At 40.1% G+C, this 20,461-nt stretch overlaps 1 protein-coding gene across 4 annotated transcripts in view; it reads right to left on the bottom strand.

Annotated features, from left to right (window-relative positions):
* ZNF570 (zinc finger protein 570) overlaps positions 1–20,461 on the bottom strand; it is a 31,957-nt gene that overhangs the window by 7,048 nt on the left and 4,448 nt on the right. For 3 of the 4 annotated variants that reach the window (XM_079799999.1, XM_079800001.1, XM_079799998.1), the window contains exons 2-4: positions 20,034–20,117; positions 15,925–16,051; positions 7,792–7,887 (exon numbers count right to left, since the gene is read on the bottom strand). In XM_079799999.1, coding sequence (XP_079656125.1) covers positions 7,792–7,887; positions 15,925–16,051; positions 20,034–20,066 — 256 coding nt within the window. In that variant the 5' untranslated portion in view covers positions 20,067–20,117. The remainder of the gene's footprint in view (positions 1–7,791; positions 7,888–15,924; positions 16,052–20,033; positions 20,118–20,461) is intronic. The other variant, XM_079800000.1, reaches the window with a different exon arrangement.

Raw genomic sequence — 20,461 nt, 5'->3', positions numbered from 1 at the left:
TAGGATAAGGAGAGAGAGAACTACATAACCAGACACCCAGAGAAGAGAGATCATGGGGAGACAAAGAAACAGCCCACATGTGAAAAAAAGCAGGCATCACTAAAAAAATAAACAAAATGGAGGCAAGAAATCTGTCAGAGAAAGAATTCAGAGAAATGGTCATAAAATGGATGAAAAGAATGGAAGACAAATTCGACAATATGTGGAAAAACCAAGAGGAAAGGAAGAAGAACCAAGAAGAAATGAAAAATGACATCGCTGCTGTAAAGAACTCAATAGAAAGCATCAACAGTAGACTAGAAGAAGCAGAGACCGCATCAGTGAACTAGAAGACAAGGTGGGAAAAAATACCCAAGTAGAGCAGCTTCTAGGAAAAAAAATTAAAAAGCAGGAGGAGAGCCTAAGGGAACTTTGGGTCAACATGAAACAGAACAATATCCGCACAATAGGGGTTCCAGAAGGAGAGAAAACTGAGCAAGGAATAGAAAACCTGTTTGAAGAAATAATGACAGAAAAATTTCCTGATATAGGGAAGAAAAAACCCACACAAATCCAAGAAGCTCACAGAGTTCCAAGCAAAATGAAACCCCAAAGACCAACACCAAGGCACATTATAATTAAATTGGCAAACACCAATGACAAAGTAAGAATCTTTAAAGCAGCCAAAGAGAGACAGAAAGTTACCTACAAAGGATCCCCCATCAGACTAGTGACAGACTTCTCAACAGAAACACATCAAGCCAAAAGGGAATGGAATGAAATATACAAAGTCATGCAAAGGAAGGGTCTGAATCCAAGAATTCTGTACCCAGCAAGGCTATCAATCAAAATTGAAGGTGAAATCGGGAGTTTCACAGACAAAAAAGGACTAAGGGAGTTTATTACCACCAAACCAGCAATGCAAGAAATGCTAAACCGTCTACTGTAAAAAAAAATAAAAAAAAATGAAATAGGAAGCGAAAAAGGAACATAGGGGTAAAGAATAAAATGGGTGACAAACAAGTACCTATCAATAATAACTTTAAATGTAAATGGATTAAATGCCCCAATCAAAAGACATAGGGTAACGGATAGGATAAGAAAACATGACCCATGTATCTGCTGTCTACAAGAAACCCACCTCAGAAAAAAAAGACACACACACAGATTGAGCGTGAGGGGATGGAAAAAGGTTTTTCAGGTGAATGGAAATGAAAAAAAAGTTGGAGTAGCAATACTTATATCTGACAAATTAGGTTTCAAAGTAAAGGACATAACAAGAGATAAGGAAGGCCACTTCATAATACTAAAGGGAGAAATCCAACAAGAAGAAATAACACTGGTAAACATATACACACCCAATACAGGAGCACCCAAATACATTAAAAAACTTCTGGCGGATATCAAGGGAGAGATAGACAGCAATACAGTAATAGTAGGGGATTTTAACACCCCACTATCACCATTGGACACATCCTCTAAACAAAATATCAGCAAAGAAACATCAATCCTAAATGACTCACTAGATAAGATGGAATTAATTGACATCCTCAGAACATTTCACCCCAAAGCCACAGAATATACATTCTTTTCAAGTGCACATGGGTCATTTTCAAAGATAGAGCATATATTGGGTCACAGGCAAAGTCTCTTCAAATTCAAGAAGATAGAAATCATATCAAGCAATTTCTTAGATCACAATGGCATAAACTAGAAATCAACTACAATAAAAACAATCAAAAGAAATCAAACACCTGGAGACTAAATAGCATGCTATTAAACAATGACTGGGTTACCAGAGAGATGAAAGAAGACATAAAAAGCATCATTGCAACAAATGACAATGAAAACACAACAATCCGAAATCTATGGGACTCAATTAAAGCAGTCTTGAGAGGGAAGTTCATAGCTCTACAAGCCTACCACAAAAAATAAGAAACAATGGTTATAAATTACCTAACCCTATAACTCAAAGAGTTAGAAAGAGAGCAACAAGAAAAGCCCAGTGTAAGCAGAAGAAAGGAAATAATAAAGATCAGAGCAGAGATCAATGAAATAGAGACAAAACAAACAAAAATAATACATAAGATCAACAAAACCAAGAGCTGATTTGAAAGGCAAAATAAGATTGGTGAACCTCTTGCCAGGCTCACCAAGAAGCAAAGAGAGAGAACCCAAATAAACAAAATCAGAAATTAAAGAAGAGAAATAACAACCGATCACACAGAAATACAAACGATTATGAAAAAATACTATGAACAACTCTATTCCAACAAAAATGGACAACCTAGATGAAATGGACATATTCCAAGAAAAATACAAGTTCACAAAACTCAACCAAGGAGAATGAGAAAACCTGAATAGGCCGATAACTACCAAAGAAATTGAAACAGCGATAAAAAAGTCTTCTAGTAAACAAAAGCCCTGGTCCAGACAGCTTTACAGGAGATTTCTACCAAGCATTTAAAGAAGAAATAAAACATATCCTCCTCAGACTATTCCAAAAAATTCAAGAGGAAGGCACACTTCCAAGCTCTTTCTATGAAGTCAGCATTACTCTAATCCCAAAACCAGATAAAGACACCACACAAAAAAAGAGAACTACAGGCCAATATTCTTGATGAATATAGATGCTAAAATCATCATTCTAGCAAATCAGATTCAGCAATACATTAGAAAGATCATACACCATGACCAAGTGGGATTTATACTGGGGATGCAAGGATGGTATAATATCTGCAAATCAATAAATGGTGCTGGGAAATTTGGTCAGATACATGCAAAAAAAATAAAACTAGACCACCACTTACACCATACACAAAAACAAACTCAAAATGGCTAAAGGACATGAATGTAAGACAGGAAACCATAAAAATCCAACAAGACTCCATAGGCAGTAAAATTGCAGACATATGTCGTAGCAATATCTTTACAGACACACATCCTAGGGCAAGAGAGACTAAGGAAAAATAAACAAATGGGATTACATCAAAATAAAAAGTTTCTGCACAGCAAGAGAAACCAACAAAACAACAAGAAAGCCCACTGCATAGGAGAACATATTTGAAATGTTATATCTGATAAAGGTTTAATCTCCAAAATTTACAGAGAACTCATACAACTTAACAAAAGGAAGATACCCCAATCACAAAATGGGTAAAAGACCTAAATAGAAACTTTTCAAAAGAAGACATTCAGAAAGCCAAGAGACACATTAAAACATGCTCAGTCACTTATCATATGAGAGATGCAAATCAAAACAACAATGAGGTACCACCTCACACCTTGTCAGAATGGATCAAATCGACAAATGTCAAGTGCTGGAGAGGATGGAGAGAAAAAGGAACTCTCTTTCACTATTGGTGGGAATGCAGACTGGTGCAGCCATTGTGGAAAACAGCACAATGGAGCTGCTATTTGACCCAGTAATACCACTTCTAGGAATATATCTCAAGAAAACAGAAACAGCAATCATAAAGGATATACGCACCCTTATGTTCATAGCAGCACAATTTATAATAGCTAAGATTTGGAAACAGCCTACATGCCCATCAGCAGATGAGTGGATTAGAAAACTATGGTACATCTACACAATGGAATATTACACTGCTATAAAAAAGAAGGAATTCTTACCGTTTAAAGCAGCATGGATGGAACTGGAGAGCATTATGCTAAGCAAAGTAAGACAGGCAGTGAAAGAAGAATTCCACATGATCTCACTCATTTATGGATAATAAAGAACATTATAACTCGATGAACAAAAAGATAGGTACAGGGGCAGAGAAACATTGAACAGACTGTCTAATTACAGTGGGAAGGCTGGGGAGTATTGGAGGGGGGTAAGAGATCAACCGATGGACTTGTATGCATACATATAAGCATAACCAATGGACACAGGACACTGGGAGGAGGGGTGAGGGCATGTGCCAGGGGGTAAAGGAGACCAGGGAAATGTCAACGGGGAACAAAAAGGAGGCATGTGTACTACTATTTGTAATACTTTATATATATATATATAAAGAACTCATACAACTCAACAAAAGGAACACAAAAAATCCAAATAAAAAATGGGAAGAATACCTGAATAGACACGTCTCCAAAGAGGACATACAAGTGGCCAGGAGACACATGAAAAAATGTTCAATGTCACTAATCATCAGAGAAATGAAAATTAAAACTACCACATCACACCTTCCAGAATGGTTATTATCAATAAATAAACAAACACATGCTGATGAGGATATGGAAAGAAAGGAACTCTAGTAAACTATTGATAGGAATGCAGACTGGTACAACCACTATGGAAAACACATGAAAAACTAAAAAACATGTCTTAAAACTCAAAACTTTAGTAAGTAGAATTGAAAGGGTATTTGCTAAAAACCTATAAACATCAGAATTATTAATAAAAAATATTAAAGCATTCTCATTGAGACCAGAAGTTGGCAAGTACTAGTATACCTGCTATCACTACTTTAGTTCATACCATACTGAAGATTGAAGACAGGTTAACAACAACAAAACGATATTAAGGGCATAAAAATTTTAAATGAAGAAATTGCCATTATTCACAGATCAGGCTGGCAGGCAGAAGCAGTTAGGGGCAATCAGGCTGGCAGGCAGTTGGGAGCCAGCAGTACTGGATTGTGAGAGGTATGTCCAACTGACAGTTTAGGCCTGATCCTGGTGGGATCAGGCCTAAACGGGCAGTCGGACATCCCTTGAGGGGTCCCAGATTGAAGAGGATGCAGGCTGGGCTGAGGAATCCGCCCCACCCGTGCACGTATTTCATGCACCAGGCCTCTAGTACAAAATAATATTGAATGAAAATTGGAGTGAAATTTTTATAAATAAAAGCTGTAAAGGAAGGAAGTGGGAGAATAAAAATAGTGTTTGTCATTTTACCACTTTATTGTCTTTTCAGTACATGAAAAAGACAGTTGTCTTTATATGGTGCTTTTATACTTCTCTAAGTCATTATCTCATTTTAATTTCAGGACAACTTAAAGACAAGATAATTATTCCCTCCACTACTCAAAGAAAGGAAATCTTGGTGTCTGGTCCCAATGATTCAATTGTCAAGCCTTCATTGTAAAGCAGGGTTAGTAAAATTTTCTGTGAAGGGTCATATCTATACTAATAAAAGCCTTGGGGGTGATCAAGCCACCAGGGGAGGGTAGTTGGGGGCAATCAGGCCAGCAGAGGAGCAGTTAGGTGTCAATCAGGCTGGCAAGGGAGCAGTTAGAGGGCAATCAGGCAGGCAGGCGAGCAGTTAGGAGCCAGCGGTCCCGGATTGTGAGAGGGATGTCCCAGATTGGAGAGAATGCAGGCTGGGCTGAGGGACACCCTCCCCAGTGCACGAATTTCATGCACCAGGCCTCTAGTTGGTATATAAAATAAACAAATGAACAAATCAAAAGCCAATAGCTCGCTGTTTTCTGGTAGAAATTGACAAGCCGACCCTAAACTTTATTTGGATGGCCAAAGGGCAAATGAAAGATTAGAAAGAACATAAGCAAGACATAGATACCTGCCCTAACAGATATTCAGTGTTATAATAAAGTATTTTAACTAAAAATAGGCTGGGCATAAAGAAAAGGAGATCGATGGAATAAAGCTCAAAGTTAGAACCTAGGCTCTCCCTCCTGGAGCAAGCCTGTGCCTTTCCCTTAAGCTCCAAGGGCCCTTCCTTTACCTCTATAACTTGTTGTATAAGCCCATTTCTTCTACAAATTACTTCTATCTCTTATATTCCAAATAAATGTTCTCTTATAGTTTGAAAAAAAATCAGAACCATAAATATACTATAATCTGATATAGTATATAACATTCAGAACAATGAGCAAAGATGGCGTATTTATTTATTTTCTTTTTAAAAAATATATATTTTATTGATTTTTTTACAGAGAGGAAGGAAGAAGGATAGAGATCTAGAAACATCAATGAGAGAGAAACATCGATCACTGGGGATGTGCCCGCAACCAAGGTACATGCCCTTGACTGGAATCAAACCTGGGACCTTTCAGTCCGCAGGCCGACGCTCTATCCACTGAGCCAAACCAGTTATGGAAGATGGCTCATTTATTTAATAAATATCTATGATATCTGCTTTTCCATAGGTACTAAAATTAAATTTACTTCAATCTCAAAAATCAAGTTCAATTATATTATGGCCCTAAATATAAAAGGAAAATCTTTAGAAAACAATTTGAGAGTATGTGATTTTGGAATATAGAAAGGTTTCTTAAAACAAAATATCAAAAATATAAACTACAAATATATGTATAAATGAAGACCTTCCTAAAAATGGGCAAAAGACCATAGAGGAAATCCAAATGGCCATTATAAATATAAAAATATGCTCAATTTCTTTAATAATTAAGAGAATTCAGATTACAAATATAAAGAAATAATATTTTATACCCAGAAGGTTAGCAAAAAAATTTTTAATTTGTCTATTCCAAGTGTGGAACAATGACCAACCTCACACACAAGTGTTAGAAATATAAATTAGTACAAATACTTTAGAAAGTAAAATAGCATTATCTAGTAAATTCCTGGCTGTATTCTCTAAATGAACTCCAGCATATGTGTACTAGCAGTCACATTTAATAAGGTTCATAGCACTAACATAAAATTGAAATAATTCCAATGACCTTAAATGGATCAAATTTAAATGGAATACATTACATTTCAGAAGAAAAAAATATTCAGTGAACCACAGAAACTAAAATTGGCAGGATGAATCTCAGTAATACAATTTTAAATTTTAAAAAGTCAGAATTACATACACAATTCTGTGCATAAAAAGTTGAAAATAGGGACATATGATACAACTATAAAGAAAAGCCAATCTTATATAATAAAGAGATAACATGCAAATTGACCATCACTCCAGCACACAAGATGGCTGCCCCCACGTGGTCAAAGATTGCCACCGCCTTGTGAACACAAGATGGCCAGCAAGGGAGGGCAGTTGTGGGCAATCAGGCCGGCAGGGGAGGGCAGTTAGGGGTGACCAGGCCAGCAGGGGAGGACAGTTGTGGGGGGTACCCAGGCCTGCAGGGGAGGGCAGTTAGGGGCAACCAGGCTGGCAAGGGAGGGCAGTTAGGGGTGACCAGGCTGGCAGGGGAGGGCAGTTAGGGGCTATCGGGACAGTAGGGGAGTGGTTAGGGTTTGATCAGCCTGGCAGGCAGAAACAGTTAGGGGCAATCAGGCAGGCAGGTAGGTGAGCGGTTAGGAGCCAGCAGTCCTGGATTGAGAAAGGGATGTCCAACTGCCCTCGAGGGGTCCCAGATTGGAGGATGCAGGCTGGGCTGAGGAACACACACACCTCCCTGTGCACAAATTTCATGCACTGGGCCTCTAGTAAATTATAAGCAAAATTGATTCTCCAATGAGAGGTAAGAATGAACCATGGGTATGAAGTGGTATATCATTGGGCAGAGGCCTTAAGGGTCTAAAATGGCACTGACAATTTTCTAATTCTTACATTAAGAAGTAGGTTTATGTTTTTTTTTGTTCTAATACTATCAGATTAGGGAAATATTTTTTTAAAAGACTGAGAGAGGCTTATGAAACTGGGAAGAAACTGGACTCAGAGAATATATAAATGAGTTATCAGAAAGATGGGGGCAAAATGTTAAAGGAGAGACAGTTATGAATAACAAATTGGGAGAACACCCTAAAAGGCCCTGAGCTTCTACTGAGACCTAGAGCATTTGAGAACATGCCAACAAAGAAAAGTGAAGGGGTGACACAAGCAGAGCTGTACCCTGCAAGGGTTTTGCCTGCTAATTCTTCTTCACTCACCTGAGCACAAGTCTTTTGCCAGCTGTTTCTTCACCATCCAGGGCTCTTTTCCTTGTTCCAACAATAATATCACACTTGGCTTAGAGAAACAAAGTCCTGCATATATAAATAGAAACAGAATTTGGTCATGCTATGGATATCCCAGAACTCACATCCAATCCTTTGTTCATCAGGGAAGAGACATGTATTCAAAGCATAGGGAAAAGGAAGCTTCCAACATAGGTTAATAATAGACCTGTCCATGCCAACTCCACAAATATTAAATCACTAGAGGCCTGGTGCACGAAATTTGCACCTCGAGGGGTCGGGCGTTCTTCAGCCCGGCCTGCACCCTCTCCAATCTGGGACCCCTCAGGGGATGTCTGACTGCCTGTGTGATTGGGCCTAAACTGGCAGTTGGACATCCCTCTCACAATCCGGGATGACTGGCTCCTAACCACTCACCTGCCTGCCTGCCTGATTGCCCTGAACCCCTCTACCTGCCTGCCTGATCGCCCCTAACTCAATCTGCCTGCCTGCCTGATCACCCCTAACCCAGTCTGCCTGCTGGCCTGATCGCCCCTACCTTGCGCCCCTGCCGGCCTGATCAAACATACCTTGCCCCCTGCCTTCCTGATCGCCCCTAACCTCTCTGCCTGCCTGCCTGATTGCTCCTAATTGCCTCTGCCTGCCTGATTGTCCCTAACTGCCCTCCCCAGCTGGCCTGATCTCACTCCCAACTGGCCTTCCCTTTCAACCTGATCTTGCCCCCAAATGCCCTCCCCTGCCAGCCTAATCATCCCTAGCTGCCTCTGCCTCCATCACCATGGCTTTGTCCGGAAGGAAATCGGATGTCTGGAAGATTGCAGTTGACCCGGTCTAGTTAACATATTACCCTTTTATTAGTATAGATAGATTATATAGGATAGGATTGCTTAAATGTGGGGGTGGGGGGTGGGGAGCCTTTTTCAACAGGAGGAGATGCCTTGGCAGACAAAAACACATAATCCCTATATCTGGACTGATAGCCAGCCATATGCACTATACTGCCAAACTGGTCATTAAAAAATTGAATCACTTTCTTACACCTTACACCAAACAGCTATTGCTCTTAAAACCCCTCCTCAGTCCGCCCTTATGATCTGCCTTCACAGTTCACCCAGATTTGGTTCTGATTGGTCAATTTCTATGCCAGTCAGCATCAAAAACTCCACTTCCTAGGCAGCCATTGGCTCCTCACACTTGACCCAGATTTGGTTCTGATTGGTCGTTTTTTATGCCAGTCAGCATCTCTAAGCCTATCTCCGGGCCTGATCATAGAGGCGGGGCTAATCAGCAGCCGCCCCAGGCTGCTGGCCAGTGGGCTGAACTGCTGACCTCTGGGAGAGATAGAGAGGCTTGGCTGCTGGCGAGGCCTGAAGAGAGAAGTAGGGTCTGATCACCCTGCTTCTCTATGGGCCTCTTCAGCAACCACTGCTGCTGCTGATCAGCCCCGCCCCTCTCTCTCTCTCTGAGAGGTCAGCAGTTCAGCCCGCTTGCCTGTTGTGTGCGTAGCCTGGCATTCAGTCGAGCCTCCGGTTGTTGTGGATGTTATGACTCTGGCTCTTTATATATATAGATTATTTGGTACAAGCATCACACATTCAACCAAGCACTGCAGATGCTATCCAAAAAATCATAATGAAAAAGTGCTTGAAGATGGTGACCGGCAGGAAGGTAGGGAAGGAGAGAGTGTGAGAGAGTGAGAGAGTGATAGAGGAGTGTGTGGACTTGTGTGGTGTGTGTGTATGTGTATGAGCTAGGGACAGTTAGATTCTGCAGGTCTTCCAAGGGACTGCCAAACCGGGCAGTCTTAGACGGTGGAGGCCCACGCACAACATGGACACTTCTGGGCAGCCAGTGCGGGCACAGAGACCATGCCATCTTGAGAAACAGAGCTGCTTGAGACTAGGATCCTGGCCTCAGCACCACCCAGTTTGGTATCAGATGCAAACCAGGACCCTGCAGCCACTGGGGACAAAAACCTGCAACCACAGCTGCAGACCAACAGACAACAAGAATCCAGATATTGCAGCAGCAGATTTCTTTGAGTCAAGGAGCCTATCCCCCTCCCCGCAGGCTCACAGGCAGAACCATAGTAACTGATAGACCCACCCCTTGCATGGGCGCAGCGCCATTACAGGAATTTGAGCCTGCGCGTGCACAGAGACTGGGAATCTGCTCCTCACAACGCAAATGGGTGACCAAACCCAAAGCCCACGCTGGGTGGCAGTGCCACCTGACTTTGATTCTGGGCAAGCGCACACGGAAGTCTGTTTTCCGCAGCATAGGAGCAGACCTCTGGCCGGCACAGTACCACTGTGCAAGCTGACTAGGACCCCGATTCTCCAGGCGGGAGGCAGCACTGCGCACCACTGACTTGACTCTGTTTCTTATCAGGTGCGCCTGGGATCCCTGACTCACGGCACATTCACACTAAGAGCCAGTGACTCCAATTCTTGGTGTGTGCGCACACAGGGACCCTGACTCTCAGTGAGAGGTCGCACAAAGCAATTGAGACTCTGATACTCGATTTTTGGTGCAGACACAGGGGAATTCTGACCCCTGGCACGTGCTAGGGAACTCTGATTTTTGGCACACGCCAACAGCATGGTGCAGGCGGGATCCCTGATTCTAGGTGCACACACTAGACCACACTGAGCGCTGGTAACACTGAACCTGGGCGAGCCTGGCTCCCACCAACCCACAGCAGCCACACGTCTTAGTGTTGGAGCACTTCTGTGACAATTGAGTGGTGTGGAGCTCCCACTGCACATGGCTCAGGTCCATGCAACTCAAAGTTTGAACCTCTGGTTATAGGCAGAATGGGGAGACGACACAATCCCCAGAGAGAAAAAAATGAGGAGTTGCCAAGAAAGGAAATTAGTAAAATTGAAGCATGCAACATGAGCAAAAAAGACTTCAGAGTAATGGTAGTGCGATTCATACATCGGATGGATGAGAAAATCAACAACCTATGCAAGAAGCAGGAAGAAATGAAAAGTGATATAGCTACAATCAAAAACACAATGGAAAGTTTCAACAGTAGACTAAAAGAAGCAGAGGACCGAATTAGTGAGTTAGAGGATAAGGTAGAGAAACAAGATCATTCTGAACAGCAAGTGGAGAAGAAAATTAAAAAGCAGGAGAACCTAAGGGAACTTTGGGACAACACAAAACGAAGTAGCATACGCATAATAGGGCTGCCAGAAGGACAAGAGGAGCAGCAAGGATTAGAAAATCTATTTGAAGAAATAATGATGGAAAACTTCCCAGATATAGGAAAGAAAAAAGTTACACAAGTACAGAGAGTCCCAAGTAAGATGAGTCCCAACAGACTCACATCAAGACATGTCATAATTACAATGGCAAACGTTAACGACAAAGAGAGAATCTTAAAGGCTGCAAGAGAGAGACAGAGAGTTACCTACAAAGGATCCCCCATCAGATTATTAAATGATTTCTCAACAGAAACACATCAAGCTAGAAGGGAATGGAAGGAGGTATACAAAGTGTTGCAAAGCAAAGGACTGAATCCAAGAATACTATATCCAGCAAGACTATCAATCAAAATCAAAGGGGAATTCAGGAGCTTCTCAGACAAAAAAAGGCTAAGGGAGTTTATCACCACCAAGCCAGCAATGCAAGAAATGCTAAAGGGAATGCTGTAAAAAGAAGAAATAAGAAGGTAAGAAGGAACACAGGCACAAAAATAGAAATGACTACAAACAAGTACCTTTCAGTAATAATTTTAAATATAAACGGACTAAATGCTCCATTCAAAAGACATCAAGTGGCTGAATGGATAAAAAAACACGACCCATATATATGCTGTGTACAAGAGACCCACTTCAGAACAAGGGACTCACACAAACTGAAAGTGAAGGGATGGAAAAATATCTTTCAGGCAAATGGAAATGAAGAGAAGCTGGGGTAGCAATACTTATATCTGACAAAATAGACCTCAAAGTGAAGGCCATAACAAGAGATAAAGAAGTCCACTTCATAATACTAAAGGGATCAATACAACAACAGGGTATAACCCTGATAACCTTTTATGCACCTAATGCAGGAGCACCCAAATACATAACAAAACTCCTGGAAGATATCAAGGGAGAGATCTACAACAATACAATCATAGTAGGGGACTTTAATACACCACTGACATCAATGGATAAATCCTCTAGACAAAAAAATCAGCAAAGATACAGCAATCCTAAATGACTCACTAGATCAGATGGACTTAACTGACATCTTCAGAACATTTCACCCCAAAGCCACGGAATATACATTCTTCTCAAGTGCAGATGGGACATTTTCAAAAAATAGACCACATATTGGGTCACAAGCAAAGTTTCCCCAAATTCAAGAAGACTGAAATCATACCAAGCATCTTCTCAGACTACAATGGCATAAAATTAGAAATAAACTACAACAAAAACATTCCAAAAAAGTCAAACACTTGGAAGCTGAATAGAATGCTATTAAATAATGATTGGATTACCAATGAGATCAAATAGGAAATTAAAAACATCCTGTAAACTAATGACAATAAAAACACAACAATCCAAAATCTATGGGACACAATGAAAGCAGTCCTGAGAGGGAAGTTTATAGCTCTACAGGCCTACCTCAAAAAAACAAGAAAAAATGGTGATAAATCATCTAACTCTACAACTCAAAGAATTAGAGAACAACAAGAAAAGCCTAGAGTGAGAAGAAGGAAGGAGATAATAAAGATCAGAGCAAAAATAAATGACATAGAGACCAAAAAAACCCAAAACAAAACAACCAAAAAAAAAACAATACAAAGGATCAATGAAACCAAGAGCTGGTTTTTTGAAAGGATACACAAGATTGATGAACCTCTAGCCAGGCTCACCAAGTAGCAAACAGAGAGGACTCAAATAAACAAAATCATAAATGAGAGAGGGAAATAACAACAGACCCCACAGAAATACAAAGGATACTATGAACAACTCTACTCCAACCAACTAGACAACCTGGAGGAAATGGACATATTCCTAGAAAAATACAACCTTCCAAAACTCAATCAGGAAGATTCTAAAAATCTGAATAGGCCAATAACTATGGAAAATTGAAGCAGTCATCACAAAGCTCCCAGCAAACAAAAGCCCGGGGTCAGATGGCTTCACAGGGCAGTTATACCAAACAGTCAAGGAAGAACTAAAAGCTATCCTCCTCAGACTATTCCAAAAAATTCAAGAGGAAGGAACACTTTCAAGCTCATTCTATGAAGCCAGCATTAACCTAATACTAAAACCAATGAAAGAGAATTATAGGCCAATATCCCTCATAAACATAGATGCCAAAATCCTCAACAACATTCTAGCAAATCGGATCCAGCAATACATCAGATAGATCATACACGATGACCAAGTAGGATTCATCCCGGGGATGCAAGGATGGTACAATATTCGCAAATCAACAAACGTGATACATCACATAAACAAATTTAGAGATAAAAATCACATAGTCATAATCAATTGACACAGAAAAAGCATTTGACAAAATTCAACATCCCTTCTTAATAAAAACTCACAGCAAGGTGGGAATAGAAGGATCATACCTCAACATCATAAAAGCCATATATGACAAATCCACAGCCAACATCATACTCAATGGACAAAAACTAAAACCATTTCACCCTAACCGGTTTGGTTCAGTGGATGGAGCGTCGGCCTGTGGACTCAAGGGTCCCAGGTTCCATTCAGGTCAAGGGCATGTACCTTGGTTGAGGGCACATACCCAGTAGGGAATGTGCATGAGGCAACTGATCGATGTTTCTCTCTCATCGATGTTTCTAACTCTCTATCCCTCTCCTTTCCTCTCTGTAGAAAATCAATAAAATATATTTTAGAAAAATAAATAAATAAATAAAACTAAAACCATTTCCCCTAAGAACAGGAACAAGACAGGGATGCCCACTCTCACCACTCCTGTTCAACATAGTACTGGAAGTACTAGCCATTGTGATCAGACAAGAAGAAGAAATAAAAGGCATCCAAATTGGAAAAGAATAAGCAAAACTGTCCTTATTCACAGATGACATGATACTGTACATAGAAAACCCTAAAGACTCCATAAAAAAATTATTAGACTTAATAAATGAATTCGGCAATGTAGCAGGATACAAAATTAATGTCAAGAAATCTATGGCATTTCTTTACACCAGTAGTGAACTTACAGAAAGAGAGACTAAAACAGCAATCCCATTTACCATCAAACCAAAAAAATTAAGATACCTAGGAATAAACTTAACTAAGGAGGCAAAAAAACCTGGACTCAGAAAACTACAGGACACTGAAAAAAGAGATAGAGGAAGACATAAACAGATGGAAGAACATAACATGTTCGTGGACTGGTAAAATCAACATCATTAAAATGTCTATACTACCCAAAGCAATCTATAGATTCAATGCAGTCCCCATTAAAATACCAATGGCATATTTCACAGACCTAGAACGAACTTTCCAAAAATTCATCTGGAATAAAAAAAGACCCTGAATAGCTGTAGCAATCCTGAGAAAGAAGAACAAAGCAGGTGGGATCTCAATACCAGATATCAAGCTGTATTACAAAGCCACTGTTTTCAAAACAGCATGGTACTGGCACAAGAACAGACATAGTGATCAATGGAATAGAATAGAGACCCATAAATTGACCCAAACCACTATGCCCAATTAATATTTGACAAACGAGGCATGAACATAAAATGGAGTCAAGACAGTCTCTTCAATAAATGATGTTGGGAAAATTGGACGGATACATGCAAATAAATGAAAGTAGACCACCAATTTACACCATACACAACAATAAACTCAAAATGGATAAAGGACTTAAACATAAGACAGAAAACCATAAAAATACTAGAGGAATCCACAAGCAGCGAAATCTCAGACATATGCCAAAGCAATTTCTTCACTGGTACTGCTCCTAGAGCAATGGAAACTAAAGAGAAAATAAACAAATGGGACTACATCAAAATAAAAAGCTTCTGCACAGCAAAAGAAACCACCAACAAAACAACAAGAAAGCCCACTGCATGGGAGAACACATTTGACAACGTTATCACCAATAAGGGTTTAATATCCAACATTTATAGGGAACTCATACAACTTAACAAAAGGAAGATAAACAATCCAATCAAAAAATGGGCAAGGGACCTAAATAGAATCTTTTCGAAAGAAGACAGAAGGAAGGCCAAGAGACATATGAAAACATGCTCAAAGTCACTAATTATCCGAGAGATGCAAATCAAAACAATAATGCGGTACCATTTCACACCTGTCAGAATGGCTGTCATCAACAAATCAACAAACGACAAGTGTTGGCGAGGATGGGAAGGAAAAGGAACTCTTGCTCTGCTGGTGAGAATGCAGACTGGTGCAGCCACTGTGGAGAACAGTATGGAGTTTCCTCAAAAAACTAAAAATGGAACTCCCATTTGACCCTGCGATCCCACTTCATGGAATATACCCCAAGAAGCTAAAAACACCAATCAGAAAGGATATATGCACCCCTATGTTCATAGCAGCACAACTCACCGTAGCTAAGATTTGGAAACAGCCTAAGTTCCCGTCAGCAGATGAGTGGATTAAAAAACTGTGGTACATCTACACAATGGAATACTATGCTACAGTAAAAAAGAAGGAATTCTTACTATTTGCAGCAGCATGGATGGACCTGGAGAGCATTATGCTAAGTGAAATAAGCCAGTCAGAGAAAGATAAATACCATATGATCTCACTCTTTTATGGAATATAATGAACAACATAAACTGATGAACAAAAACAGATCCAGAGACAGAGAAGCATCGATCAGACTGTCAAACCTCAGAGGAAAGGTAGGGGAGGGTGGGGGTATGGGGGAGAGATCAACCAAAGGACTTGTATGCATGCATATAAGCCTAACCAATGGTCACGAACACCAGGGAGGTGAGGGCATGAGTGGGGGTGGGGTGGGGCTGGGGGGTTAATGGAGGGATGAGGACACATATGTAATACCTTAATCAATAAAGAAATTTTTAAAAAAGAAAAAAAATCATAATGGTGGTAGCAAAGGGTCCCTTATGAATAGAAGCTTAATTCTTACCCAGTGATACCAAGCTCCTGTAGTTCTCCAACATCACATTACTGTACAGATGCCTTTGAGAAGAATTTAGACAATCCCACTCCTCTTTGGAGAAGTCTACAGCCACATCCCCAAAGGTCACCAACTCCTAAAGTGAAATAAGTGAAAGTAAAATAACCTCATCTCTTACCACATTTAACTCATTCATTTGCCCAGCCACAATGGGGTCTTCCTGATATTACAACCTCAAATATGTAAAGCATGATCCCGCTCAGGGCTTTTGCACTTCTCAGATCATTCTGTATAAAAATACCAATGCTCATGCCCCAGTTCTCTATTCACAAACCCTAGTTATTTTTCTCAATGGCACTTTAATTATTTTGTTATTTATTGTCTGTCCTCCACCTCCACTAAAATATAAGCTCCAGGAGGGCAAAACATGTTTTTGTTTCAGCCACTGCTATATTCCCAGGTACAGAACAGTGTCTGGCACAGGTGAGGCATTCAAACATGCACTGAATAAACTAAATTAATAAATGAATGGTTTGAAAAGTTTAAGAACCTGTAAGAGGATTAAAAGTGGGACCAGAAAGTATTTACTATATCTCTAAAAAATGTGGTAGACCACATTAAAATTCAATACTTCAATTAAGAGAACCTTAAATTTTATGTAAAGGAATAGGTGTTCCACTTATAATACTACTTCTGCCTAAATAGGTTGGGCAAAGTTCTTATAAACTTGCAAGTCATGCTGTGATTCAGTTGGGTTCCAGATTTCTATAATGTGACCACTTGCTGATGAAATTAACATACATTGTGAGTGTGTGTGTGTGTGTGTGTGTGTGTGTGTGTGTGTAAAATATGTGGGGTTTTTTTTTTTTACAAAATTGAAAGAGGCAAATCTGTCATGGCAAGAAAATATTTCATTATTGGTCATTTGAAATAATTTTGTCATAGTTAAAGAAACTCTCTCTGCCAAATAAAAATTCTTAAAGTGTTTTTTACCATTCTGTAACTTTTATTCTTAATTATATGAAGTAGTTTGTGAATTTTGCCCTCTCTGTTCTGTCGATAACATATCTCATATGTTGCAGAAACATTCCTGTTAAGAGTTTGGTTCATATTGTATATATGCTTTCAAAAATGTCTTTTTTAGTTTATATAAATACAGGATGTCCCAAAACAATATATACACACTTTGAATGATTATAAAATCATTTTCAAAATTTAAAAGAATCTACAGAAATGAATAATATTTTTGTCCTATGCCTGTTTTGAAACTGATAACTGTTCTGGTCCAGGCACTGCTGATAACATGAAGCAATGGAATTACAAACATATGAATAATTTTATTTGTTATTTATGCAAAAGAAAGACACCTAGTTTTATGCCTCATGAAGTCAGACTATATCAATCACACTACCCCTCATTTCAATTATCTACCAATTCCTGGTAGATACCAAGTTTCTGTCATTCCTTGAACACATGGCTCACTGTCACTCTTCCCAATGCTATTCCTGTTATAATCTTTGGTCATTTCAATATCCATAAAATAATCCTCACAACAGCCTGGCCTCTCAGTTCTCCAACCCCCTCTCCTTCAATAATGTTGTTCTCCACACTTCTAAAATCAAGCTTCCATCATAATGCCTCAGACCTTGTCATTACCAAACCCTCCATAATCTCAACTCTTCAACTCTGACTTCCCATCTTCTATATTCTAACTTTTGCTCTATGGTATCCAAATTAGGATAATTTCTCACCCCAACAGATCCTACAGATCATTGATCTTGCCATGTTTTCACTGCTCTTCATCCCTGCATACCCTCACTTCCTAGCACAACAATTTGTTATAATCATCCCATTCATACATCCTCAACTTTCTTGCTCCTTTCTCTCCTGGTTTAACCACAGCCATTTCTCAGCATATACTCCATTTCTGTACAGTACACAGGTAAACATACTGGAGAAAATCATACCAACCATGCTAACTGGTCTCACTTTAAAATCATGATCACTAACCTCAAGTAGGCAAAAATGCTACCTACACAATATACTTTTCTAGTCCATTTATTCTACTACTAGAGGCCCAGTGCATGATTGAATCATGTACGTGTAGGGTCCCCTACACGCTTTCGCTTTCAATTGTGGGGGAGCTGGGTGCCTGTCTGCTGGTGCCAGAGCAGACAGGCACCCAGCTCCCCCGCTTTTGATGGTCCGCGGCGGGACGTGAGCTCGCTGCCCCAGAGGCCCCTTCTGTTCCGCAGCTCAGCGTCCCGTCGGCCCAATCGGCTACCCCGGCCACCCCAAGTCCCACCCCCTGCGCCTCCCGCTGGCCCAATCGTGGGCGTAGTGGAGTGATAGTAATTTACATATTACCATTTTATTAGGTAGGATTCTCCTAAATGACCATTTGATACTTTCTCCTTTCCTCAAAGCTTTGATTTCTCCTCCCCCATCCTTATTCTTAGTTGGTAATTTTACATTTTATTTCACTAAAAAATAATAATAATAATAAAAAGCCATTTTAAGAGAATTTCCACAAACTCACACAGCATCTACACACCTATCTGCACCTGCGCCTATATACTCTAATTTGTTCCTATTACTATAAATGAACAGCCTGCCTTCCTAGCAAATGCCAACCTTTCCACTTATACACTAAACCTCAGCTCCTCTGACCTACTCAAGTACAGTGTTCCAGCAATTCACTCCTTTCGCTTTTTCACCTTCAAGTTTCCATTTCTATGGAATCAACATCAGCCTAAGACATATACCCATCTTTAAAAAACTTTGTCCACTAGTTTCTCCTTCAGTCACCACCCATTTCTCTTTTTTTGCTTACAGCTAAACTATTTTATAAAGTTCCCCACCATGAAGAGGAATGACATAATATAACCAGATCACTTCAGTTGCTCTGTTGAGAACAGACTAGGAGAGAGTAAGTTAGGAGAGTATAGCAATGATCTAGTTGAGAGATGATGATTTGACCAGGAACAAGAAAGTGTTGGTATTAAAAAGTGGTCAGGCCCTAACCGGTCTTGCTCAGTGGATAGAGCATCGGCCTACAGACTCAAAGATCCCAGGCTCAATTCCGGTCAAGGGCATGTACCTTGGTTGCAGGCACATCCTCAGTAGGGGGTGTGCAGGAGGCAGCTGATTGATGTTTCTAACTCTCTATCCCTCTTCCTTTTTCTCTGTAAAATATCAATAAAATATTAAAAAAAAAAAAAAAAAAGGTGGTCAGATTCTAGATATCTTTTGAAGGTGGAAGGCTTCTTACTTCAGCACTTGAAATAAGGAATATTTAAGAGTTTCCCAGCCTCTCTCTTTGTCACATTAGGTTTAGTACCAGTAAGACTGATCCTATTAAAATGAGAATCAGATAATTTGATTCCTGTGCTCTAAAACAGCGGTCACCAACCGGTGGTCCGCAACCGGTGGTCCATGAGGTCCAAAAGGTTGGCGACCACTGCTCTAAAACATCCAAAAGCTCATTTCACTCAGTTGAGATGTCTGAGTTTGAGGTATCTAGTATATAATCAAATGAAGATACTGAGTAAGTAGTTGGATATACAAGTCTGGATTATAGGAGAGAGGTCTGGTATACAGTTTGGAAGTAATTGGCATATAGATGGTATTTAAAGCTGTGAGACAGGATAAGGTCAACAAAAGAGTGACTGTAGACAGAGCACAGAGGAGGACCAAGGGCTAAACCCTTTAGTTAATAGGTGCTTATTAAAAATTTGTTGAATGAATGTTTAGGCAGAGACTAGAATAAAGAAGTTGGTCTGTATCTGAGGGAACAGCATTCCAGGCAGAGGGAATAGCAAGTGTAAAGCCATGAGTTAAGAATATATCCAACTCACTACAAGGAAGCTAGTGTCGCTGGAACCAAGTAAGTTATAGACAGGGTGAGAATAATTAGATGAAGTCAGAGGGCCAGATTATGTAGGGCCCTGCTAGCCAAGGGAAATACTTCAGCATTTATCCTGAATGGGTGAGAATCCATTGGAGAGTTTTAAGAAGTAACGTAATTGTTTACACAGAAAAACCTTCAGCAGAAGAAAAATTAAGGTTTCCTTGTTTCAAACAGCAGAAAAATATTTTAGGAAAAAACACCAACTCACCTGGTGCATGGTTTTAAGAAGGTCAACGGCCATCTGATCCTTTTCTTGGCTCTTCTGTTGGGAAATGGCAGTGTTCTTAAATGACTAAGATGGGAAAGGGAACATGAGAAACGAGGTTTTTCTTGCAGCATCCCGAATCACCAGCCTAAAGGTTTGCTGCTTCTCTCTTCCTATAAAGAGAGGAGCTCCTGGCTAGCATGGCTCAGTGGTTAAGCATGAACCTATGAACCAGGAAATCACAGTTTGATTCAGGGTCAGGGCACATGCCTAGATTGTGGACTGGATACCTGGTATGGGGCATGCAGAGGGCAGCCAATCGATGATTTTCTCTCATCATTGATGTTTCTCTCTCTCCCCCTTCCTTCCTCTCTGAAATCAATATATATATATATATATATATATTTTTTTTTTTTTTTAAAGAGAGGAGC

Source organism: Cnephaeus nilssonii (assembly GCF_951640355.1).
Source record: "Cnephaeus nilssonii genome assembly, chromosome: 20".
NCBI lineage: Eukaryota > Metazoa > Chordata > Mammalia > Chiroptera > Vespertilionidae > Cnephaeus > Cnephaeus nilssonii.
The sequence above is the reverse complement of the archived record's forward strand: the minus strand, read 5'-3'. Positions and strand labels throughout refer to the sequence as shown.